Source organism: Anthonomus grandis, chromosome 12 (genome assembly GCF_022605725.1).
Source record: "Anthonomus grandis grandis chromosome 12, icAntGran1.3, whole genome shotgun sequence".
In the NCBI taxonomy this organism is placed as follows: Eukaryota; Metazoa; Arthropoda; class Insecta; order Coleoptera; family Curculionidae; genus Anthonomus; species Anthonomus grandis.
Window position 1 is genome coordinate 3,642,185 of NC_065557.1, and position 27,717 is coordinate 3,669,901.

A 27,717-nucleotide genomic window follows, 5' to 3' on the forward strand; every position below is an offset into this window, starting at 1 on the left:
CACAAAAATCCTTAATTTATTAATCAAGTGACAACTGTTTACAGATTTCTACTTTTAAATCCGTCAACTGGCAAACCGCGCCCTAAAAATGACATTAAAGCCTAAAAGCATTTCCATATTCGAAACGGGCGCCTATAAATGTAAATGTCATGTTAAAAACAAAAAGAAAAACGGCGATTTTATCGCCGTCATGTCAACTCTATTTTAATTTATATTATATGAACGGAACGACGTTTTTAAGTGCGCCACTACACATGTTCTCGGACTCACTACTATACTCACTTACGAAATTACAGATTAGAAAATTAAATGGTGTTTATGCGTCCGAACGGTTCCCATAACATCGTTTCGGTCCTTCCGAGCCGGATCGGGTTTATAAGTGCGATTTTTAATTTTATTTACTACATCGGTATGCGAGACGACAACCGTAGGATATAGAGTGTGTGGCGCCACTCGTAATCCGAGTAAAATCTTTCATTGTAACGATTAGTCATACACATAGGTACGCACTAACGAAAAATTAATTTTGTAGAGGTTTTCCTTCTTCCCTAAAACAAACAAGGAAAAAAAATTCAATTATCACGTTAATTCGTATGTGGTTTACTCGATATAAAGAGTGTGGCGCCATCTAGTTAACACATACAAATTAACCTCTAATCCTTGGCTTAGGACAAAGTCGAATTTCTTAACGTAATTTGTTTGACACATGAATTGATAATGCTCCTTAGTTCTGTCAAATGTCCTTTCAAAATGTCGTGGGAATCTGTGGTTTCTTAAAATTTCTTGTCATTGTATTATCTGTCAAAGCTCAACGTACTTTGACATATGCACATAACCTGAATTTTTCGATTTATATTGTAATTTTCTTGTTTCTTCGTTTATTGAATTTCAATATTTTTAATAAATAACGAACACGTGGAACCAAAAGAGGTACTCGACCGGTACCGTCAGAACCGGCCGTTTTATATGCTTAAACAACATCCCAAGTTTTTGCAAAATCTTGACGGCTTTAAGAATTAAATTTCCTTTAAGAAAGAAAGTCTTATACAACTTTTATGTAACTTTAACAGTTTCTAAGATATCGTGGAATTAAGTTTATGTAAAGTCACTTGTGACCGAAGGCGCCCCCCTGGATATTTTGCTTGATATCTCAGTTGCTGTTAATCCTATGTTATTTTTCCTAATAAACAAACTTAATAAGAATTAAATTTCCTTTAAGAAAGTCTTTTACAACTTTTATGTGACTTTAACAGTTTCCAAGATATCGTGGAATTAAGTTTATGTAAAGTCACTTGTGACCGAAGGCGCCCCCCTGGATATTTTGCTTGATATCTCAGTTGCTGTTAGTCCTATGATATTTTTCCTAATAAACAAACTTAATAAGAATTAAATTTCCTTTAAGAAAGTCTGATACAACTTTCATGTAACTTTAACAGTTGTTAAGATATCGTTGAATAAAATTTATGTAAAGTCACTTGTGATTTAAGGCGCCCCTCTGGATATTTTGCTTGATATCTCAGTTGCTGTTAATCCTATGATATTTTTCCTAATAAACAAACTTAATAAGAATTAAATTTCCTTTAAGAAAGTCTTATACAACTTTTATGTGACTTGAACAGTTTCTAAGATATCGTGGGATTCTTTAAGAATTCTTTCAGCCAATTGAAGTAATTTTTCATGAGTAATAAACTTCTAAAATAAATGTTTATTTCTTCCAGGAAGTTGGGGTCATTTTTTCCAATATTCCAGGCAGTTGAAGTGGGTTTTCAAGTGCTTCAAGCTCCTAAAATAAATTGTCATTTATTCCAGGCAATTGAGGTTTCTTAGTCAGTTTTCCAGGCAATTGAAGTGGGTTTTAATGTACTTCAAGCTCCTGGAATAAATTTTTATTTACTTCAAGTAATTTGGGTGAGTTTCAAAATTTCCAGACTATTGAAGTGGTTCTTTGGTATTTTAAGTTCCTAAAATAGATTTTCATTTTTTCCAGGCACTTGGGGTCATTTTTCCCAATTTTCCAGGCAGTTGAAGTGGGTTTTCATGTACTTCAAGATCCTTGAAGAAATATTTATTTATTTCAAGCAATCTGCGTAAGTTTTCCCAATTTTCGAGGCAATTGAAGTGGTTCTTTAGGCACCTCAAGTTCCTGAAATAGATTTTCATTTCTTCTAGGCACTTGGGGTCATTTTTCCCAATATTCCAGGCAGTTGAAGTGGGTTTTCAAGTGCTTCAAGCTCCTAAAATAAATTGTCATTTATTCCAGGCAATTGAGGTTTCTTAGTCAGTTTTCCAGGCAATTGAAGTGGGTTTTAATGTACTTCAAGCTCCTGGAATAAATTTTTATTTACTTCAAGTAATTTGGGTGAGTTTCACAATTTTCCAGACTATTGAAGTGGTTCTTTAGGCACCTCAAGTTCCTGAAATAGATTTCCATTTCTTCCAGGCACTTGGGGTCATTTTTTCCCAATTTTCCAGGCAGTTGAAGTGGATTTTCATGTACTTCAAGCTCCTGGAATAAATTCTCATTTAATTCACGCAATTTGGGTAATTTTTTTACAATTTCAAGTTCCTAGAATAAATGTTAATTTATTCCAGACATTCAGGGTCTTTTTGTCCGGTTTTCCCAGCAGTTAAAGTCACTGTAATTTGGACTAAGTATTAATTAATTCGAAGGTTCACATCATCATAGCATCTGTCAAAGGACAAGATATATAACCCAACTTTTTATTGAATGCGACATTATTAATTAAATAGAAGCTGTCAAATTTAAATATGTCATGCGAATAAATGACAAGCAAAAATGCTCTTGGGTTTTAATGTCATTTTTAGGGCGTAGTTTTTCAGTTGATTTTAGATGGATCTAAAGGTAGAAACGGTTGACACTTGATTAGTTTTGCGCATAACGTTAATGCCGATAAGTAGAACTCTGTAATTAATTCATCACTGCATGTCAACTGCCAATATACGTAACCCAACATTTTATTGAGTGGATTATTATTAATTAAATTGTACCTGTCAAATTGAAATATACAATGCGAATAAAGGACAAAAAAAAAGTTAGAAACCTGTAAACGCTTGTCATTTGATTAGTACTAATTTGCGCAAGAGTGTTAATGCCGATAAGTAGAAATCTGTAATTAATTCAAATGTCATCGTAGCATCCGTTAAATGTCATGATACATAACCCAACTTTTGAAACCTGTAAACGGTTGTCACTTGATTAGTTTTGCGCATAATATTAATGCCGATAAGTAGAAATCTGTAATTAATTTATCATTGCGTGTCAATTGCCAATATACATAACCCAACTTTTTCTTGAGTGTATTATTATTAATTAAATTGTACCTGTCAAATTAAACTATACCCAACCTAACTTTTTTCTGTTCGTACTTTTCTGGATAAAATAGAAATCTACAACTGTCACCTGTCAAATTTAAATATATTAACCGCATAACTGACAGATAAAAAGTGCGCTTTCTTTACACCCTATTTCCTCTATAACCCTTAAGGCGCACGTGCCAATTATACACCCATTCCGACGTTACCACCCAGTAAGAAAATAACACGTCGTAAATCAAATTTACGCCGGCCGTGTTGCGGTTATAAAACGGTCATTTTTACAATACTAATCACGTATATAACAATTTTAATTACACAGCGCCATCTAGTTAATATTAGCGGGGTGTCGGGTTTTATTGCGGTTATAAAAATACCTTCGGCTACCGGCTTTTATTGCCTATAAAACTCTATAGCGAAAAGTTTAGAACTGGGACAATATACGAGTACTTCCGGTCATATCGGAAGTACAGGAATGTAAGTAAAATAAATTTTCAGTTAAATGACTCCACTAATAATTTAGAAAAATTATTTTTAAACATGTTGACTTACTTTTAAAAAAATACAGGAATTCATTATCGTATAAAATATAAATTAAATCGAATGGGTGGGCCTCTGACATCTCCGTCTAAACATAAACAAGAAATTACTCATGTCACTTGATAGACGTGGCGCCCTATCTAATTCTTACTTAATTCAAATATTATTTGTCTATACCACATTTTGCAATTATTATCCACGAGAATGTCATATAATTTTTATATAAATTAACTGTCAAAGCCTGACAGATAAATAAGTCAACTGTCAAAGTTGACTTCTTTACGCTTTGTAGATGGCGTTACGGGTTCTACACGAACTAATAACACACACATCTGACCGAAATGCATTCTAAATGGGGAGGGTTAATATAAAAAGGGCTTCACAGAGGAACGGAGGCCAGCTGTGCCCATTCAGCAACACTTCCGATATTTGGTTACTTGTGTGGGATTATATTATGAATCACGATACCTTAAGCCACCCTTTGACATCTATTTGGTATTCAATGCGTTCAGTTTGGGTTAAGTAGGGTCGCTACTGTATTAATTGCCCTTACGTTTTGACATAAAGAGATTTGTAAGCAGGCGACGTTGCCAAGCCACCGACATGACAGTCACAAAATGGCGAATGCAATGCCAGAGTAATTTATTATGATAAATAAGCGATAGAGACGTTTCTTTTCGCCCTATTGATTAAAGAGAGTGGAATTTCTTGCGGTTAAAATAATGGCGTATATAAAATTATTATCGGCATAAAATCTTTTATTTATGTAATGAATAGCAGGTTTCACTCAAGTACAATTTTTTCCATTAATAAAAAGTTGTTTAATTAAGTTGCGACATTAGTCATGACCGGCTGAATGATCAGATACGGCGGATATCTACAAATTGTCTTTGGGGTTTCCTCGGGCCATACAAAGAAAATCTGTTTTTATATAATTTTTATTATAAATGGAAGTAATATATTATCGTGTCAAATTTTAGTATTCTAGGGGATATTTCATGAATTTCAAGGGGTCACATAACATATTTTGGTTAACCAGGCCCTAAGATATCAACAATTGAAAATGCCTTCTTTTTACACTTTAAAAGGCTGCAGAACTAAAACGGTTTTCACTGTATTCTTTTTCCAAAGCTTGTCATATGTCAAATGTCATTTTTTTGACAGTTAAGAAAATGACCTTCACTTTGACTGACAGTTTTGAAATTGATGTTAATAGATAGGTCTAAACAAATAGAGTTTACAACCAGATATTAGTAGTTGAATATTGCTCCTATTTTTCCTTTAATTCCAGGAAGTTGAAGCTAAAAGAAGAGATATTATCTGCCAGAAAGATATTGAAGAAAATTTAATTTAACTCTTTCTTCTGAACTTCAACTGCCTGGAAGAAAACAGGATATTCCTTGTTTGATCCTACTTTTCTTTGTATCCTTGGAAAAACGAATTGAACCATTGGAAAATCATTTTATTCTTCCAGGCAGTTGAAGCATAGGAATTGATTTCAACTGTCGATATCCAAAAAAAAAGAAAAGTTTTCAACTGTTTATATCTCAGAAACTCTTTGAATAAAGTAGGTCATGTGACCCCTCGAATTTCTTAGAATTTCACCTAGAATCTAAAAATGCAATAATATATAAGGTGTCTATTAAAAATAATAAAAGTGAGACGTTACATTTAAACCTTAGTTATATATTATAATATTTTCGGATTCTGCGTGAAATTCCAAGAAGTTTGAGGAGTCACATGACATACTTTCCTCAAACAGTTTTCCAGATATTGACAGTTGAAAATCGATCCTTTTTTACTTTAAAAACTTCCTGGCCCAAAACGATTTAACATAAAGAAAAAGGATTTTCTCTTTCTTATTTCTTTAATATCTGTCTGTAATGACCATCTGTCAAATGTCATTTTTTGACAGTTAATAAAATGACCTCCATTTTGAAATTTCCAACTATTGGAGCAAAGTAGGGCATGTGATACCTCAAACTTTTTAAAATTTCACCTAGAATCTGAAAATGCAATAATATATAAGGTATCCATAAAAAATAATAAAATTGAGACGTTACATTTAAACCTTAGTTATATATTATAATATTTTCGGATTCTGCGTGAAATTCCAAGAAGTTTGAGGGGTCACATGACATACTTTCCTCAAACAGTTTTCCAGATATTGACAGTTGAAAATCGATCCTTTTTTTACTTTAAAATCTTCCTGAGTCAAAACCACTTGACATAAAGAAAAATGGTTTTCACTCCCCTATTTCTTTAACATCTGTCAATAATCACCATGTGTCAAACGTAATTTTTTGACAGTTAAACAAAATGACCTCCATTTTGAAATTTTCAACTGTTTATATTTCGAAAACTGTTGAAGCAAAGGGGGACATGTGACGCCTTAAACTTTTTAGAATTTTACCTAGAATCTGAACATGCAATAATATATAAGGGGTCCCATTAAAAATAAGAAAATTGTTAGAAAATAAATAGATCAGACAGTTGTAAAAATTAGACGTTACATTTAAATTCTATATGTTATGATATATTTGGATTCTACGTGAAATTCCAAGAAATTGGAGGGGTCACATGAGATACTTTCCTCAAACAGTTTTCCAGATATTGACAGTTGAAAATCGATCCTTTCTTTAATTTAAAAGCTTCCTGGCTCAACGCGATTTAAAATAAAGAAAAATGGTTTTCACTCTCCTATTTCTTTAACATCTGTCAAAAATCACCATGTGTCAAATGTCATTTTTTTGACAGTTAAACAAAATGACCTCCATTTTGAAATTTTCAACTGTTTATATTTCAGAAACTATTGAAGCAAAGTGGGACATGTGATACCTCAAAGTTTTTACAATTTTACCTAGAATCTGAACATGCAATAATATATAAGGGGTCCCATTAAAAATAAGAAAATTGTTAGACAAGAAATAGATCAGACAGTTGTAAAAATTAGACGTTACATTTAAATTCTATATGTTATGATATATTTGGATTCTACGTGAAATTCCAAGAAATTTGAGGGGTCACACGACATACTTTCATCAAACGGTTTTCCAGATATTGGCAGTTGAAAATCGATCCTTTTTTTACTTTAAAAGCTTCCTGGCTCAAAGCGATTTAAAATAAAGAAAAACGATTTTCATTTTCTTATTTCTTTAATATCTGTCTGTAATGCCCATCTGTCAAATGTCATTTTTTGACAGTTAACAAAATGACCTCCATTTTGAAATTTTCAACTGTGAAAAAAAAAAAGAAATTTGAGGGGTCACATGACATACTTTCCTCAAGGAGTTTTCCAGATATTGACAGTTGAAAATCGATCCTTTGTTACTTTAAAAGCTTCTTGGCTCAAAACGATTTAACATAAAGAAAAACGATTTTCACTCTCCTATTTCTTTAACATATGTCTATAATCGCCAGCTGTCAAATGTCAGTTACTAAAAATGGCCTCCACTTTGACATTGACAGGCAATTTTCAATTGCTTATAACTCAGAAACTATTTAATCAAAGTATATCGTGTGACCCCTCAAATTTCTTGTAATTTTATGTAGAATACGAAAATCTGATAATTACCGGGCGTTCTTCACTATACGATCCGACTTTTGTACTTATACGCCGCATATATAAAAATTATTTTATTAAAAAAATACCTTATAAGCAGCGTCTCCAACCGCATCCTGACCGAAAAAAATCAAAAAAACCACCCCTTCTAAGTAAAGTCACTCATACTTCGAAAATTTTTGGCGCCAAATCGAAGAACGTTCAAATAGAGATCGCAGTACCCATCGCGCACCTGCGTTATAAGTCATATCGCATAATATATCAAACTATACGGGGGGTGGAACATCATAATAATAAATAATACAGGGAGGATTTAATTAAGAACCAATAAAAAAAGAATACAGAAAATGTTTTTGTCTCTCTCACTCTCACTCACTCAGTGCGTCTCTCGCCCGTTCAAAGTGCGATGCCGGGAACCGACTAAAAACTAAGCGGACGATAGGCGCGTGTTTTCGTCGCGACGCGCTCCCCCCCACCACCACTATCAACACCAACGAACGAATTAGATAAAAAGCGATTTTGTAACATTTGCCTATTTTTCGATAGTAAATCCCGGTTGATCCTTACAATGTGGGAAATTTACCATTTGAATAAATAATTTTCGGTGATTATGGAGCCTTAACCTGGTTTTTGGGACTATAATTTGGGGGAGTGTAATGCTGGATAAACAACGTGAGATTTCAACATCTAAAGAGAGTTAATTTTTTTTTTTTGGTTATGTTGATGTTAATCTGGTTCGTAGGACAGACAGAGAAAGGTGCAAAATTATCGCTGCATATAGTTTTACCCTTCTTCTACTCATTGTTTTTTTAATTATATTTATATTAAGACAAATTGTCAATTATATAGCACTGATATACAAAAATTTTATATTCTAAGAACCTGTACCTACAGGCATTTAGTTGTCTATATATTCGGTATAAAGGGCCGCCATCTTAAAAATATCTTAAACCAAAAAGAGCGGCAAAAATCCACTTGATTAGGCAATTCTTCAAACGCCTCCATTTTGTTTTACATCTCAAGATGGCGCCCGTCCGCCATGTTGAGATTCAGAGCTGTCATTCTTATTTTCAATACTGTGTTTTCATAGTGGCCACTCCAATTTCTTAAAATTCCACCTAAAATCAGACAAATACAAATCACATGATCACCCTGTACATCTGTACCGATTACGTAACCCAAAGAAGAAAAAAATCCCACGCACGTTACAACAAAAGATCCCATTCAACTCTTCTTCTCCGTTTAGATGTAAATCGTGCGTGTATCGGAGAGAGAGAGAGAGTTTAAAATGCAAATTCTTTAGGCCAAGTTCACGGTCACGAAAGTTTATATTTATTATTTATTTATTTGCATAATCCTAATAAATGCAACGGCGAGTTTAATCACCTTATTTGGAAAGGTTAAGTTCAGTCTCATTACCGACCGCGGCGCACGGTCATGCCGTTAAAGAACGTTTTAATTCGGTGTTATTACAACGACGTTTATCAGATTGATATCTTCCGCAATTTCAAGTTTTTTTTCAAAACTGCTGATATACACGGTGTTCGGACTATGATTAGTTTGTCGACATCTAAACCTCTCTATCATTAACGTAATTACCCATCACCGTTTATTTTGTAATGCCCTAGAAAGCTCATAAATTTTAATGGCTGCCAAAGAATATCGAAATCACGGCACCTCCCTAAGTATATAAGTGACAAGTGACAGGCGTCAATTTATTGGTTGTCAAGTTTTAGAGCGCAGTATCGAATCGATATCCTAACAAAACCTTTTATTATAACACCTTACATTAATAAATAACTTATACTTTAAGCATTTATTTATTAAAGGCATTTGAAGATCATTGATTAGAACAAAAATTAACCTATAAATATCGATACTGGCGCTCATAATGATTTGCTTGAATGACAAATTGAATTGACAGGCGTCCCTTCAATGGATGTTAAACGCAGTAGAGCGCAGTATTGCATCGATATTGCACATATGCATTCGCCTAACAAAACGTTGTCTAATAAACTATACCTTAATAAATAGGACTGACGAACGAGACGGATGGATATAATAATTTATTTAAGGATTAATTCATTAACGGCACTTAAAGTTTATTGATTAGACAAACAAAAAACGTTTAAATATCGATACTGTTGCTCATAAGCATTTGCTTGAATGACATATGACTGGCGTAAATTCATTAGCTGTCAAACTGTAGGGCGCAATATCGTATCGATATTGCACACATGCACTCTCCCCTAACAAAACTGGTGTATTACAACTTACATTAATATATAGAAGTGACGAATGAAATGTAAGCATTAATTCATTAAAAGCCCTCGAAATTTATTAATCAACACAAAAAATATTAAGAAATTAAATTATTAAGGATATTATCTAAAAGCAAATCTCATCTTAAATAGGAATGACGAACGAGATTAACTAATAATCTATGTAAGGATTAATTCATTAACGGCACTTAAAGTTTATTGATTAGACAAACAAAAAATGTTTAAATATCGATACTGTTGCTCATAATCATTTGATTGAATGACATATGACTGGCGTAAATTCATTAGCTGTCAAACTGTAGGGCGCAATATCGTATCGATATTGCACATATGCACTCTCCCCTAACAAAACCTGTGTATTATAACTTACATTAATATATAGAAATGACGAATGACATTTAATTATTAATTCATTAAAAGCCCTTGAAATTTATTAATCAACACAAAAAATATTAAGAAATTAAATTATTAAGGATATTATCTAAAAGCAGACCCTGAAATCTCATCTTAAATAGGAATGACGAACGAGATTAACTAATAATCTATGTAAGGATTAATTCATTAACGGCACTTAAAGTTTATTGATTAGACAAACAAAAAACGTTTAAATATCGATACTGTTGCTCATAATCATTTGATTGAATGACATATGACTGGCGTAAATTCATTAGCTGTCAAACTGTTGGGCGCAATATCGTATCGATATTGCACACATGCACTCTCCCCTAACAAAACCTGTGTATTACAACTTACATTAATATATAGAAGTGACGAATGACATTTAATTATTAATTCATTAAAAGTCCTCGAAATTCATTAATCAACACAAAAAATATTAAGAAATTAAATTATTAATGATATTATCTAAAAGCAGACCCTGAAATCTCATCTTAAATAGGAATGACGAACGAGATTAACTAGTAATCTATGTAAGGATTAATTCATTAACGGCACTTAAGGTTTATTGATTAGACAAACAAATAACGTTTAAATATCGATACTGTTGCTCATAATCATTTGATTGAATGACATATGACTGGCGTAAATTCATTAGCTGTCAAACTGTAGGGCGCAATATCGTATCGATATTGCACATATGCACTCTCCCCTAACAAAACCTGTGTATTACAACTTACATTAATATATAGAAATGACGAATGACATTTAATGACGAATGAAATGTAAGCATTAATTCATTAACGGCACTTAAAGTTTATTGATTAGACAAACAAAAAACGTTTAAATATCGATACTGTTGCTCATAATCATTTGATTGAATGACATATGACTGGCGTAAATTCATTAGCTGTCAAACTGTAGGGCGCAATATCGTATCGATATTGCACACATGCACTCTCCCCTAACAAAACCTGTGTATTACAACTTACATTAATATATAGAAGTGACGAATGACATTTAATTATTAATTCATTAAAAGTCCTCGAAATTCATTAATCAACACAAAAAATATTAAGAAATTAAATTATTAATGATATTATCTAAAAGCAGACCCTGAAATCTCATCTTAAATAGGAATGACGAACGAGATTAACTAGTAATCTATGTAAGGATTAATTCATTAACGGCACTTAAGGTTTATTGATTAGACAAACAAATAACGTTTAAATATCGATACTGTTGCTCATAATCATTTGATTGAATGACATATGACTGGCGTAAATTCATTAGCTGTCAAACTGTAGGGCGCAATATCGTATCGATATTGCACATATGCACTCTCCCCTAACAAAACCTGTGTATTACAACTTACATTAATATATAGAAATGACGAATGACATTTAATGACGAATGAAATGTAAGCATTAATTCATTAACGGCACTTAAAGTTTATTGATTAGACAAACAAAAAACGTTTAAATATCGATACTGTTGCTCATAATCATTTGATTGAATGACATATGACTGGCGTAAATTCATTAGCTGTCAAACTGTAGGGCGCAATATCGTATCGATATTGCACACATGCACTCTCCCCTAACAAAACCTGTGTATTACAACTTACATTAATATATAGAAGTGACGAATGACATTTAATTATTAATTCATTAAAAGTCCTCGAAATTCATTAATCAACACAAAAAATATTAAGAAATTAAATTATTAATGATATTATCTAAAAGCAGACCCTGAAATCTCATCTTAAATAGGAATGACGAACGAGATTAACTAGTAATCTATGTAAGGATTAATTCATTAACGGCACTTAAGGTTTATTGATTAGACAAACAAATAACGTTTAAATATCGATACTGTTGCTCATAATCATTTGATTGAATGACATATGACTGGCGTAAATTCATTAGCTGTCAAACTGTAGGGCGCAATATCGTATCGATATTGCACATATGCACTCTCCCCTAACAAAACCTGTGTATTACAACTTACATTAATATATAGAAATGACGAATGACATTTAATGACGAATGAAATGTAAGCATTAATTCATTAACGGCACTTAAAGTTTATTGATTAGACAAACAAAAAACGTTTAAATATCGATACTGTTGCTCATAATCATTTGATTGAATGACATATGACTGGCGTAAATTCATTAGCTGTCAAACTGTAGGGCGCAATATCGTATCGATATTGCACACATGCACTCTCCCCTAACAAAACCTGTGTATTACAACTTACATTAATATATAGAAGTGACGAATGAAATGTAAGCATTAATTCATTAAAAGCCCTCGAAATTTATTAATCAACACAAAAAATATTAAGAAATTAAATTATTAATGATATTATCTAAAAGCAGACCCTGAAATCTCATCTTAAATAGGAATGACGAACGAGATTAACTAGTAATCTATGTAAGGATTAATTCATTAACGGCACTTAAAGTTTATTGATTAGACAAACAAAACACGTTTAAATATCGATACTGTTGCTCATAATCATTTGATTGAATGACATATGACTGGCGTCAATTCATTAGCTGTCAAACTGTAGGGCGCAATATCGTATCGATATTGCACACATGCACTCTCCCCTAACAAAACCTGTGTATTACAACTTACATTAATATATAGAAATGACGAATGACATTTAATTATTAATTCATTAAAAGTCCTCGAAATTCATTAATCAACACAAAAAATATTAAGAAATTAAATTATTAAGGATATTATCTAAAGGCAGACCCTGAAATCTCATCTTAAATAGGAATGACGAACGAGATTAACTAGTAATCTATGTAAGGATTAATTCATTAACGGCACTTAAAGTTTATTGATTAGACAAACAAAAAACGTTTAAATATCGATACTGTTGCTCATAAGCATTTGCTTGTATGACATATGACTGGCGTCACTTCATTAGATGTCAAACTGTAGGGCGCAATATCGTATCGATATTGCACACATGCACTCTCCCCTAACAAAACTGGTGTATTACAACTTACATTAATATATAGAAGTGACGAATGAAATGTAAGCATTAATTCATTAAAAGCCCTCGAAATTTATTAATCAACACAAGAAATATTAAGAAATTAAATTATTAAGGCTATTATCTAAAAGCAGACCCTGAAATCTCATATTAAACAAAAAAAATTAGTTTAACATTCCAACAACTTTTATTTTCACACACCTTCCCTTTTTCTTTCATGTTGGCAACACTGCCTGCCCTTCAAATCCCAACTGCCTCTTTAAATTTCAGTGCAAGAAGTAACTCTATAATTAAAAAACCCTGAATATACTGACAGGGTTGCCACATTAATTTTTCTTTCAATTCCAGTAAAATTGCCTCAAATCCCCTAAAAACAGAAGTTTCATTGGGTTGTTAACACTGCCAAAAGCCAAAGAGCAATAACGTACTGGCGATCTTTAAACCCTACCTAATATTTGACAAGTCATCTGAACTGTCACTTGTCAAAACAAACACACGTCAAAAATGTGAGGTTAGACATGGAACATTTCTTGAATTTAGGCCGCGATTTGGTGAGACTTTCTGGCTCTGCAACGTGGGGCATCTGGCGTGGGTAAGTATTAATTGAAAAACCGATTCTTAGTTTATTTGAGACGTTAAACTCTAACCCAGATCATCTGCTCGTTACTTAACAGCAACAGTTATAGCAAACCAATATGGGAATTTTTCAGGTTTAATGTGATGGCTTCCAACAACAAAAACATGAAAATGGTAAAGAAAATCGGCACCCATAACGGTATGTTTCATTGTGACGAAGCACTCGCTTGCTTCATGTTAAAACAGTTACCAGAATATAGTGATGCAGATATTGTTAGGAGCCGAGACCCTAAGGTACTATTGTGCAAGTATGTCCACACTAAAAAATTTTAACACTTAATAATTTTAGGTTTTGAATGAGTGTGACATTGTAGTAGATGTGGGAGCAACATATGACCCATTAAAGAAAAAATTCGACCACCACCAAAGAGAGTTCACCGAAACCTTAAACTCGGTGCGGCCGGACCTCACCAGAAACAAATTCAACACAATCAGGTTGAGTTCGGCCGGCTTAGTTTATGCTCATTACGGTTTAGAAGTGTTATCTTCCACTTTAGAAAAGAATAAACTTTTGGCCACCCAGGATTGTCTTCGAGCCTTATTTTTACACATATATGAAGGTTTGGTGGAAGAATTAGATGCTATAGACAATGGAATCCCTATGTATACCGAAGGGAAACCTTTGTATCGGATTAATACACATTTAGGGGCGAGAGTGCATAGGTTAAACCCTGCATGGAATGACCCTAATCCTGAGAGTGATGATGTTTTGTTTGAGAAAGCGATGAGGTTGGTTGGGGGTGAGTTTGTGGAGAGAGTTTTGGAGGTAAGTCATTTTTTTTTGTGTTTTAGCGATAATATCCAATTATCCTGTATCTATAACTAATAAAAAGGGAATTTTAATCTGTTATATAACTTAATTCGACTCTTACATTGGGATGATTTACAACATGAGAGTATAGATGAAGCATTCCAACTTTGAATTCTTGCAAAATTAGTAGCAAAGGTATCAGACCCTAAATTCTTTTCACTTGATTTGAGTGAAAAATTAAAGTTTAAAAATAGAATTCATAAAAAGATGCATCAAAATAAAAATTATGTTAAATTAAGTTATACTTTTTGCTATGCAGTATCTAAAAGAAGTTAAAGTTCAAACTCGGCTAGAATATCAAAATTATCATAATCAGCTGAATGTAATGCAAATCAGGATCCAAGCAGTTTTTGGTCTTTTACCCATTCAAAAACAACATTTTATGTACCTTAATGACAAATATATCTCTATAAAACAAATATATTTATAATAACAAAAACAGTTTATTTAAAAAATCTGGAATAAAATGAAAATTTATTGCAAATGCCTGGAATAACATGAAATATTATTTTCCAGGCTTTATGAAAGATAGAACAAATTGAACTAAAGATTTAATGATGCAATAACATTGACTTCATGCACTTATTGGAATAAAATGAGAAATAAATTCATAGGAAACCTTTTTCTCTCATCTCTTTTAGTCCTAAAAAATGATTCAGTCATTCAATTAAAAATCTTATTATGGGGAAAAAATAAAACTTATTGTTAATTTTTTTAAAAAATCTATTGGTATACTACACAAAATTACATTATGAAAAAATCATTTATCTGCTAATGCAGATATAGTTTTATTTAAAAAAATTATATTGTTGACTCCAAATGTCTCTTTAAAAACGTCTGCGCTTTTCCCTATGTCATTAAATTGAGTGTGAGGTTTACACAAGGTTGTTATATGGGTTTTCGGATTCTGACTCTGTTATTTTCAACTGTCCAAGTCTAGCTTGCTTTACTGCTGCTGCTAGCATATATTGGACATCTTCAAGGCCTTGAGAAGTTTCCACATTGGCATGGGTTTGTACCAAACCTGGATTTTTTCCAAGCAGAATCATTCTTATTCTATAAATTGCATTTAATGGCGATGGATGGTCGTGTAATCCTCCTCGAGTTCTAATCTAAAATGAGAAACAAAATATGAGCCTACTAGTTACCTAATATCTAATATTACTGTAAATTACCTGCGAGATGAAATTTTCCAAAATGTCCTGATTCAATCTGTGAGTTAATTTGTATCTGACATCATACAAGCCCTTCAAAGGTTTAATAGACATTATTATACCTTTCTGTAAAACTTGGAGAGATTGTTTTCCATCTCATTGAACTAATAGTGGTCAACATTTGGTCTAATGTTCCATTTTGCATGGCTAAGTTGGTCCCATATGGTCTTTTGGTAGGAATGGATGCTGCTGGGGTATACGAGTCCATAATATCAAACCAATTATTTACCATCTGAAAAAACTCTTCTGTTTCCTTTGTTGAATCTTTTGTATTGTCCTTTGGTAAATATTGTTTTAAGGCTGTGGCTGTTGTGTTGAGCATCTAATTTGACATTTTGTCTTTGTGTCTTTTCACAATTAAGATGCAATGGTGTCAGTTTATAACAAGAATTAATTTCTGACCTGGTATTGTCAATTAACTTTTTTGGAGGATTTTTTTTATCTCCTGGTAAAATAAAACCAGTATCTAGAAACCAATTCCGGAGTAGCTTCAAGAGATGGGGAACGTCAGCAAAAAAATTAATTGGTTCCTTTGTAACAGGATGTTCAGCAGATGTCTTAGTGATATCAATACCCATTGATTTCCACTTCCACAGTCAGAAACACAAGCCACAACAGTATAGTTTATTGCATGTAACAGTTTCTAGTAAATCTTTGGTCATTTTTGCATCAAAACCTATATAAACAGGTTGTTTCCAATTATCAAAAAGACCCCTCGCCATAATGACTTGCATATAATTGTGAGGTCCAATTACTTCATTGTCTGTCTGGCAATATTCATAAAGGCTGTGTACTTTAACTTCATCATAGGATAAAATGGTAACTCTACTCATGCTTGATTTAATTTGTCCAGTTACATTCATGATTCTTAGCATATCTTGATATTTGCAGCCCACTGCTGCAAGGTCGACAATCCTGGTAATGGATAATGCAGAGTTTCTCTTACATAAATATCTTAGAGTAAAGGTTCTAGATAGTTCTTCTGTGGTTAGACTTTTTCTTTAAAACAATTTCCACTTGATTTAATGTAAGAAAATCTTTAAATGTCACAATCACTTTTTCCTCAAACTGAACCTGATCTTGTTTTATCTGTTTTTCTAACTGCAAAATTTGAGCTCTTGGAGTATTGTCCTTATTTCTAAAATCCTCAATTTGTTTTCTAAGGATAACATTCTCTTGTTCCAGCTCTTCCCACTTTCTTTTCCAAATGTCCGCATGAGTTTCCATGCTTGTTCAGGGAACATCAGAAATAGTCAATGTCTCTGGTTGGTTTTCCACAACAATTATTGGTGATGATTTTATAATGGTCTCTTGAAGCAGCATTTCAACTTTTTCTTCCCTCTCTTTTCTCAACATTCGTTGAGTATACGTTTACCCACTGGTTTTTCCACAGAGGAGGGTAAAAATAGTGATGGAATAGCTGTAAAAAAAGTACAACAATTAGTACATACTGTCTTATTTATAAGGACTATATATGTACATAAAACTACTACTCTGCCGTCGTAAAAGAGTGTGCCGTATCTGCAAAATTTCTGTTTTGAGAAAACGGTTAAAACGCGTATTCCTCTATAGTGGCGTGAATTATGTCCTAATGATTTCTAAAATATATTTTATTTGTTAATTTTGTGATAAAAAAATGAATAGAAATAATTTTAACATTCCTGAAATTTAACAGTAAGCTTAAAATGCACTTACGGTTCTAAAGTTAATAAAGCAATATTTTTTAAGCCGCTCATTGTAACCAAAAAAGCTTAACTGCAAATCAAATTAGTTACGGTATTTAAAGGTACTATATTCTATAAAAACTAGAAATTATTTTAGCTTCAAATCTTTACTTGTAGTAAATATATTGTTTTTTGCACCAATGAAATAAAATAATTTGTCTTTTTTAAAGAAATGTATTTATGTTATGCTATAACTCCTATAACAGAAAAAACACAGACATTGTATAAACTTAACTCTTACAAATTTTCCAAACAAAAATAATAATCGTTTCTGAATACAAAAAATAAATACAACGCAAACAAACACATTCGTTCTAAGTAATAATATGGATATTAACAATCAGCTTTATTCAAAAGTTTCAATGAGGTCATTGGACGAATCAGAAATTGGAGTATTCTCCCAAAATTTCAGTCTATCTTTGGGCATAACAGAAGACAAATTTTTTTATATATTATCACGTTTTAACGTAGGTATCCCCTGATTTTTTGTGTATTTTTCAGGTTCTGGCATTTGCTGCCTATTTTTAGCCAAAGAAACTTTTAAAAAATTTAGCTCTTTAAATTCCTTGTTCATAAAATGATCTTTGTATTTTAAGTGAAGACAGCCGCGTTTTGCAACTACTTCTACAAGATCTGCTATATACACTCTGGGCCTCAATCTATTCAAAACCGCCTTTGAGGAATGATCTTTCCAATTAAAAAAATTAGAAAAATCCATTGATTTTGTAATAACTTTTTCAGAGTTCGCTTTTGATACTGCAGTTTCAAAATCTCGAAAGTCGTATGTTCTTTTTTGCTTTTTTAAGGAATTTTCAACCTGGTGGTGAAAATGGTCCGCAGACATGAAAGTGTGTCCAGGTTCAAAATATTTTAAGGTTATTCTTTCAGTTCTAACATGGTCTGAATTTATTAGGTACACTAGAAACGAAAACATCGCCCAGTTCTTGTTTTGTCTACTGCAATTGTCAAGCCAAAGCACAATGTCATTCTGATCCCGATGGTACAGAAAAAACTGAAAATAGGCGCTGATTATTTCCTCTTTTTTTCGGCCTGCAGTGGCTTCATGCCATATTACCGCAAAAGGTTTTTGTCTAGAATTTTTTCCGATTGGCACAAAACTTTCATTAAAAGCTGTGAGTGAAAAGAACACTTTTGAACATGTCCAGCCTAGGTAACATTATCACTTTCTGTAAGTCTGCGGAAAAATGTAATGTTGTAGACTCAATGGAATTTTGAACATCATTTCTATACATCTGACGGGCAATATTGGGTTTTTTAATATGTTTGTCCCATTGTTGACAATTTTCACAATCCAAACACAAATTTTCTCTTGAATGTGCTTCATTATGCAACTTAAAGTATTCACATATTTCACATTCCTCGTGGCCGAGATGTGCAAATGAAATATTTTTTCTTTAACCGCAACATTTCTATAAAGTTCATATGAACATTCAATAGTGGGATTATTTTCAACAAAGTCAGAGTGCATTTGTTTAACTGTTATATCAGAGGGTAAGTATAATTTATTTGGGGCGTGTTCTCGCGTGTAGTGTGACACGCTTGAATGATATTTTTGAGATCAACTTTTTTGTGTTTTGGATGTAAGCCTCGTTTGTCTTTTTCTACTGACATAGCCGTGGAATTACACACTAGCTTTATAATTGTGTCATTATGACTGTTATGCCCTAATGTTGACAAATAAAATGTCTTACATACTTGCAAAGAATCTCCTTTATCATCTTTCAGATAAAAGTTTATTCTTTTATTTCTCCTTGAGTCTTCTTTTAAGGTATTTGCCGTCCTTCTTTTTACATCTATTTTTTTAGTAGTGTGAAGAATAAATAACCTTCTTGCTATCCATTCTTGATTCCAAAATTCTTCGTTAATAACCTCTCGTCTAGCCGTAGTTATTTTTGTGGGACATTTTCTTTTGCAAGTATCTTTGCAGGGTGGTCTAACTTTATGCTTCTCTTTATTTTTTTGCTTTTTTTTGCACATACTACATCTTTTGTTTCCCTTGCTTGCTTCATTTTCCGTTTTCGTGGTTTTCCTTTTTTTGTAACTTCCATATTTTCTAAGTTGTTTTCATCTGCAATGTTTGCGTCCATTTGCAGTTCTTCTTCATTTGTAGTTACATCTTCAGCTGTTTCAGTAACTTCTATATTTTCTACGTTGTTTGCATCACCGGTGTTTGCGTCTGATTGCAGTTCTTCTCCATTTGTAGCTAGATCTTCAGTTGTTTCAGTAAATACGTCGTTCGGTTCAGTTATTGCTTGAGTGTCTTGGTTTTTATAGTTGGCTTCGGAATTTTTATCAGAAATAGAGTCAAGGTCAAACAACATATTCGCTGATTCAACTTCCGAGTTTGAAAATAATTCAATAGCTCCCAATAGGCTTGCATCGGTTAAGTCACATTTATCTTTTTTAACTATTTCAATAATAATTGGTATAACTTCCTCATCTTGAAAATTTGATGACTTAATTGGTGAGAGCCCGGGTGAGAGTAGGGCTGTAGCTGCCGGGTCACAGGTACTTAAAAACAGCGCTGATGGAGACATCACATTTTGCTCTTCAACAATTGGCAAGTTTGGCAGTACCGGTAATAATGTTTGAAATATCTGTGGCTCTGCTTCACTATCTCAATTAGCAGGCTCAATAGCAGATGATGCATCTTGAATTTGATTAATTTTTACTGGCTCAATGTTAGGTCTATTATGGTTGACAATTGTCGTATTTAAAAATCTAACATTAGAATTACCAGAAAGTTCCACTTGGTTTTTATTTGCGAGGCGTAGGATCTTTTTAGTTCTCTGCATCTTTAAACGTCGCTGTCGTTGGTAACTGAAAAAAATCAACAGTATTAACTAATAGCTACTTACTTTTCTAGCATCATAATATATTGTAGGGTGGTTCGTAATAGATGCGATTTAGAGTATTATATACGTGCAATAATAGATATAGTGAATAATTTACAAATGAAAAAATTGCAGCAAAAAAAGGGATTAGTGATGAATTCATTTCTAAGCAGTAAATAATTCATATCTAAGGAGTCCTAATTAAAATTGATTAAAATTATCCTAAATAAAAACTAATCCCCTTTTTGCTGCAATTTTTTCATTTGTAAATTATCCACTATATCTATGGCGCGTATAATAACTGGCGATTGTTTAAGTGAAAAAAAAAATGAGATTGCAACTGTTGTTTCGTATTACGATCACGGTACACGGGAATGATCTGTACAGCTCAATAAACTCACTTAAAAACTGTTTTTCTTTCTTTGACATAAATAAAGTTTCACACACTATTAAATGTGAGCCTTAACTGACAGGCCGCAGATAACTGAGCACTACGTGCAAATAGTTGCTAGGTTCGGCATAGCACTCCGAAAACTCTGAACTAAAAAAGGATAGAAATATTCCATGCACACGAATTAAAAAAGAATAGATAGTCTTGACACACTATTCACTAACATCAGATGATAATGAGCAGGAGTGAAAATATGACAGATAAACCACCTTTTAGACGTTAAACAGCTGTATCGAGACTATCTATTCTTCTCTAGCTCGTGTGCATGGAATATTTCTATCCTTTTTTAGTTCAGAGTGTTCAATAAAAACCCGATGATCAGTAAAAGAAAATATTTATTAGCGGCAAGCTTACAGTTGGACCGCCTTAAAAGAACTAACATGCAAGAAAATAAAGATACCGAACAAAAACATTACCAGGAAGCGGCGAGACGCAACGTAAACGTTTTTGGTTTAAAAATAGGCCAAATCTTAAATATTATAGTCGGGTCTATTTAACACTCCCACTTATTTAAGATTTAACAACATCAGAGTGATTTAAAAAAAACAACTTACACCTAATCAAAATAAACATAAACAAAGCATTAAAGATACAACTAATACCGACTGTTTCTAAGCTAATCATAATTCACATTGACAAATTCAACTTTTCCAGTAAATTGTTAAAAACAGTTTTAGAAAGAGCTTTTGTAAATAGATCTGCCAATTGATTACTTGAGTTCACATAACTGACCGATATATTTTTCTTTTCGCACTCATCTCGAACAAAATGTACCTTAATGTCTATATGTTTCGTTCTACTATGAAGTTGCTGAGCTTGTGTAAGTTTAATAGCTGATTGGTTATCAACATTGATGTTTTATTGTCGAGACGTTAATGCCAAGTTTTTTTAGAAAATGTTTCAGCCATAAAGCTTCTCTAACTCCAAGAGACAAAGCCAAATACTCTGCTTCGGTGGTTGATTGAGCTACCACATTCTGCTTCTGGCTTTTCCAAGTGATTGGAGCATTACCAAGAATAAAAACATAACCACTGGTTGATCTTCTTGTGTCCAAACATCCAGCGTAATCGGCATCAGTGTAACCTATAGCCTCAATTTGCGACGTCTTATTGTAAACGATTTTATAGTGAACAGTAAGGTTCAAATATCTAAAAATTCGTTTCACTGCCTGCCAATGTTCATCACTCCAGTGATTAAAAGAATCTGCTCACCTGATTTACCGCATAGGTAATATCTGGGCGACTGGTTGTGGCTAAGAAAATTAATGATCCAACAGCCTCACGATACGGCAATGACGTATTACAATTTAAATTATTGCCCTTGGACAAAGGCGCACTAGGTTCTGCAGGAATCCTTAGAGGCTTGGCATTAGTCATATTAAATTTTGTTAGCAATTTATTAATGTAAAGCTTTTGATGAATAGCAATAGTACCCGCAGCAAGATCTTGTTCGATTTCAAGACCAACAAAATTTAATTTATTATTGTTTAAATGTACAGTAATTTTAAACATTTGCTGCAATAAGTTGATTAATGGCACTTTCAGATTTTGACATTAGCAATCCGTCGTCAACATAAATTGCTAAATATATTTCTGCGTTTTCAATAGAACCAAGAAAAACACATTGATCACTTTTCAATTGTCTAAAGTCAAATTTATTAAGAAAATCAACAAACTTACGGTTCCAACATCTTGGTGATTGCTTCAATCCATACAAACTCTGTACATCGAAGTTTGCAATTTTCAAGTCTTTTTCGGCTGCTAAGGCTAGCAAAATTCGCACAGAGTCATACCGCACAACCGGCGCGAAAGTGTCTTCATAGTCTATGCCTTTAATTTGCATAAATCCGCGTGCGACAAGACGAGTCTTATAACGAAATGGATTACCATCAGAGTCAAACTTAACACGATAAACCCACTTATTGTCTATCACTTTTGCACCATCAGGTAACTTTACCAAGTCCCATGTGTTATTGTCCTTAAGTGCATCCATCTCCTCCTCCATGGCTCGCTGCCACTTACTTGAATCTTGACACTTAATGGCATTCTCATAGTTTGTAGGTTCTAAAATCTCACAATAATTTGCTACACCATAATATTCCGGCTTAGATAGTGTATTCCTGTCACGTAGCTGCCTTCTATCAGCATTTTCATCATCTGCTGACTCTGGAATATTCAACTCAAAAACTTCATCATCAGAATCCAATGTTTGGTAAGTGCTGGTTTGTAACATGTCTAAGCTTTCATCACTGTCACTTTCTTGAAGATCTTCTAGGCCTACATCTTCCTCATTTTCTAGTGTATCAAATTTTAATGAAAAAGTTTCCTCTTTCTTTGCTCCCCCCTCCATTTCATTAAAATTAACATTGCAGCTTACCTCAATTCGTCTCTTCTCCGCATCCCAAAGCCTGTAGTTCGAAGAATATCCATCATAACCCACAAATAATAACTTTCTCGATTTCGGGTCAAACTTTTTACGAAACTGTGATGGTATTAACATGTAAGCTACACTGCCAAAAACTTTGATATGCTTTAAATCCGGCTTTCGTCTAAACCATTGTTCATATGGAGTCATGTTTTGTACCTGAGTTGAAGCTGTTCTGTTAAGTACATACACAGCTGTATTCACTGCCTCACTCCATAATTCCTGTGGCACATTCTTGCTAATAAGCATACTTCTGGCACTTTCCACAATGGTCCTTAGCTGCCTCTCACTTCGGCCATTTTGTTGAGGGGTGTATGGAGCTGAGCACTCGTGTATTATTCCATTATTTTTGAGAAATTCTTGAAAACCACTGTTAACATATTCACCTTTACCTTGGTCACTTCTTAAGATTTTAATCGTGTTACAAGTCTGGTTTTCTACAAGCAATTTAAATTCTTTAAATTTGCTTAAGACATCGGATTTATGTTTAAGAAAATAAACAATAGAATATCCACTAAAATCATCCTTAAACAAGACGAAATATTTTGATCCACTCGGAGACATAATGTTTATAGGACCACAAACATCAGTGTGAATCATCTCTCCCGGTTTCTCTGATCTCCGTTTCTCCAAACTTCTATGAGACTTTCTGGACTGCTTACCAAACTGACATGCTTCACAGAAGAATTGTTCTTGATTATCAGCTATGGTTAAATGATTGACCAAAGGTGCTGTTTTCTTTATAGTAGTAGGGTTGATATGTCCTAAGCGGTCATGCCATAACTTCAGCGAAGTCTTATGAGCCAAATTACACTCTGGGATTGGCTTAACTCGAAACTGCATAATCCATAAATTCTCTCTACGTATACCCACACATGACACACTTCCATTTGGATCGAGAAACTCGCATCTATTTTTATGAGAGCGGTAAGTAAAATTCTTGTCAGTCATAGCTCCCACTGAAAATAAGCTGTTGCTGAGTTCTGGAATGTAGAGGACATTATTTATTGTGCGATCATACCACTGACCTTGAACACATGCCTGAACTTGTATAACACCTTTACCTTCTGCAGAAATTAACTTATTGTTTGCTATTCGAACAAACATAGGTTCGTTCAATGCTTCTAACTTTGCAAACCAACCTTTCTCTCCAGTCATGTGTAGACTCGCACCAGAGTCACATATCCATTCGGTTTTCTTGACATTGGAGCTTGACAGATACATAGATGTTATATCACATATATAGGCCGAACTGGATGTAGAAGCACTTTCTGATCCTGAGACCTTACCTTGCTCATTTTTCAAGTCCTGTATTCTCTTTCTACATTCTCTAACCCAGTGACCTTTGCGTTTACAATACTTGCAGCTAGTATTCTTCTTTAGCTCTTGAATACTCGGCTTGACCTTATTTTTGTTAGCTTCTAGTTTAGCTTGTAGAGCCTCTACCTGACAAGCAAGGCGGGACACTTCTGAATCCTCACTCGACATTCTGGTCTCTTCTTTCAGCAACCTGGCAGCTAGATTTTCAAAAGTTTGCTGATCACTGCTAACTGAATCTCATGCAGTACGGAATGCATTATACTTCGAGGGTAAACTATTGATTACCTTGGAGCATATTGCACTGGAACTAATTTCTTCTTTTACATCCTTAAGCTGTCGTACAAGCAATTCAATCGAAGAAATGTGATCGGCAATTTTTGCATTGTCAGACATCTTATATTCATAAAACTTCTGCCATAGGAGTTCTCTTGAAATTTCGGTTTTCTGCTCATGAATGGACATTAACCTTGTCCACATTTGTGCTGCATTTTCGCAGTTTATCAAATGCTGGATCTGATCTTGTGCTATTGTGGACAATAAAATAACTTGGGCTTTTGCTTTCTTTACCTTTATCCCAGGTTTTCCACTCTGCAGTCGTCGTCTCAGACGGCTCAGGTGTCGAACCATCGACAATGGAGAGTATATTCTCAGCTTTCAACACAATCCGAATGCTAAACTTCCACAGTTGGAAATTTGACCCATCAAATTTCGGAATATTTCCACAATCTAATTTTACCGCCATCACTGTATTTTTATTGTTTGTTTATATACGACTCGAACGTAAAAACAATAAAAACTGTAACATAAGCCACGACTCAAACGCGACCCGAAAACCTACCGATCAATAGGTTGCCCTTGAAGTCAAAAATTAAAACGTGCCTGGGCCCATAACCTGTTCAATAAAAACCCGATGATCAGTAAAAGAAAATATTTATTAGCGGCAAGCTTACAGTTGGACCGACTTAAAAGAACTAAAATGCAAGAAAATAAAGATGCCGAACAAAAACATTACCTGGAAGCGGCGAGACGCAACGTAAACGTTTTTGGTTTAAAAATAGGCCAAATCTTAAATCAGAGTGCAATCCCGAACCCACCTAGTGTCAATGCGCAGGCACTGGACTTAAAACATGCAGAAATCGGTTTGATTTGTCTTTTCACGCTCATACCAATGCACCAACCTCAAACAAAAATTCAAAACTCGACAGATTCGCTCAAACCCAACATTTTCAACTTTTCGTAAGATGTTTCCTCTTTAACGCACAAATTGTTTGCGCAAACATGTTGGCGCGTGAAAGGGGGCCTTTACTTTAATGGAAATAGTGAGTGGTCCTTCAGTTTATTTATCTCTAGCTTTAACATCTCGATTTCTGCTTGTTAGGTCTGATTTTCTATTTTCAGTCAATGGATTGAGACTAATCAGCTCTTTTACATCATGCTCTTCTAACGCTTTCTTGGTTTGTCAGTTTTACTCTAAAACTTTCAAATGATGCAAAATCCTACCTTTAGGTCAGCTTGTAAATTCTCTATTTCACCTTGTAAATCTTTAATCACGGTGTTTTTCTCCTGCAGATCAATTTCAAACTGCTCCCTCTGGAAATTAATTGTGTTTTTTATACCCTGAGTTGTCTACAAAGGGTTGCAAAACTCTCTTTGTATACAACTAGTGTGAAAGCCATTATGAGAAATCACACTTCAAAAGTTCCCTGTGGTTTTATAAGTGAAACATTTAAAGGGAGACTTTCTCAACTTCATATCTTTCCTGATTGAAGTTGATTATGCTGAGGGGTTTTCCTATTTGGTTTATTGGTAATAAGGAATCAACTGATACATATCAAATGCTACTATTGTATGAAAATTTGATATATTAAGAATGTATTGCAAACTACTTTTCACACATATTCACTACACAATTTTTAACACAAAAACGACTATTAATTAAACAGTTTTGTAAAATTTACAGGTTTTATTTAACACATACAAAATAGTGAGTTCTAGTAATTGGGAGAAACTGTCTCTGATTTGATCTTTCGGTGAACATGTTTCACTTAGTGGTTTAATTTTTCCATGAATCAAGGATGAAATGGCAAAAGCCAATAATTGAGAATTTATTAATGCAAGTCGTTTATTAATGTAGTCCAAGCCACTTTTTTACCAAGGGTTTATGTCCAGGCAGACTGAACCTAAAAAAGAACTCTGAAAACCTGTTCTCGACTGCCTGGAATTAGACACCAATGCTCAAAAAAAGGAAAATTGAAGGTTTCCACTCATTAAATTTTCAGGGTTTTAATTCGTGGTGGCCTGCAAGGGAAATCGTAAAACGTAGCATAGAAAACCGCAAAAGCCTCCACGATTCTGGGGAAATTATGCTGCTAACTGATAGATGTTCATGGAAGGATCATTTGTACGCCTTAGAGGAGGAATTAAAGATCGAGGGTGAAATTAAGTTTTGCGTGTTTCACGATCGCGGTGGCGACAGTTGGAGGGTCCAGGGGATTCCCTTGCAACCTGACAGTTTTATTTGCCGGTAAGTTTGAAAGAACTTTAAAGAAAATGGAGATTTTTCAACGGCTCTTCTGTTTAAAAGGGTGTTTCTGCATAAGGATTGGTGGGGGGTGCGGGACGAGGAGTTGAGCAACATTTCCAAGGTGGAAGACGCGATATTTTGCCACGCCTCTGGTTTTATCGGTGGGGCCAGAAGTAAGGAGGGAGCGTTGCAAATGGCTCTGGCCAGTTTGAAAGCCAAGTCCAGTGGATAAAGTGTGACTTTAATGTAACATTATTGGAAAAATAAGTTTTAACGTGTCTTTATTAAAATTTCCTTTATAAAGCGTTTGTTTTTTTATTTTCCCTCATGACCAGCGGAGGTTACGCTGCCTTACAGGCAGCATCCGGAATCGTCCACGTGTACAAAATGAGAAATTTGTATCCGTCTGTACAACTCAAGCAAAAAAAATGATTTGGCAACACCGCGGTGCAATATGCTGTCTACATACAGGTTCAGCTCAACTTTGACCTCTGTCTTAAAAAAACAGAATGTGTCATTATGTGCATAAAGACAGCATTCCGTACCCCAGTATTAAAAAATAAACCTAATGATGTACGGAGATACTTCTAAGGTGAATTACTGCGGTGCAACATGCTTTCTACAGTTTCA

The 27,717-nt window shown here is 33.8% G+C and overlaps 2 protein-coding genes across 2 annotated transcripts in view; one reads left to right on the plus strand and one right to left on the minus strand.

The window, feature by feature from the left end:
- Positions 1 to 7,842, minus strand: part of LOC126743195 (thrombospondin type-1 domain-containing protein 4-like) — a 141,498-nt gene extending 133,656 nt beyond the window's left edge. Inside the window, exon 1 of the mRNA XM_050450177.1 lies at positions 7,525 to 7,842. Coding sequence (XP_050306134.1) covers positions 7,525 to 7,550 — 26 coding nt within the window. The 5' untranslated portion in view covers positions 7,551 to 7,842. The remainder of the gene's footprint in view (positions 1 to 7,524) is intronic.
- Positions 7,843 to 13,576: 5,734 nt separating this feature from the next.
- Positions 13,577 to 27,391, plus strand: LOC126743200 (MYG1 protein). Its single transcript, XM_050450183.1, has 5 exons — positions 13,577 to 13,720; positions 13,839 to 13,998; positions 14,054 to 14,530; positions 26,843 to 27,087; positions 27,148 to 27,391. Exons 1-5 carry the CDS (start codon positions 13,647 to 13,649, stop codon positions 27,317 to 27,319), a joined length of 1,128 nt encoding a protein of 375 aa, XP_050306140.1. The 5' UTR covers positions 13,577 to 13,646; the 3' UTR covers positions 27,320 to 27,391.
- Positions 27,392 to 27,717: the final 326 nt, after the last annotated feature.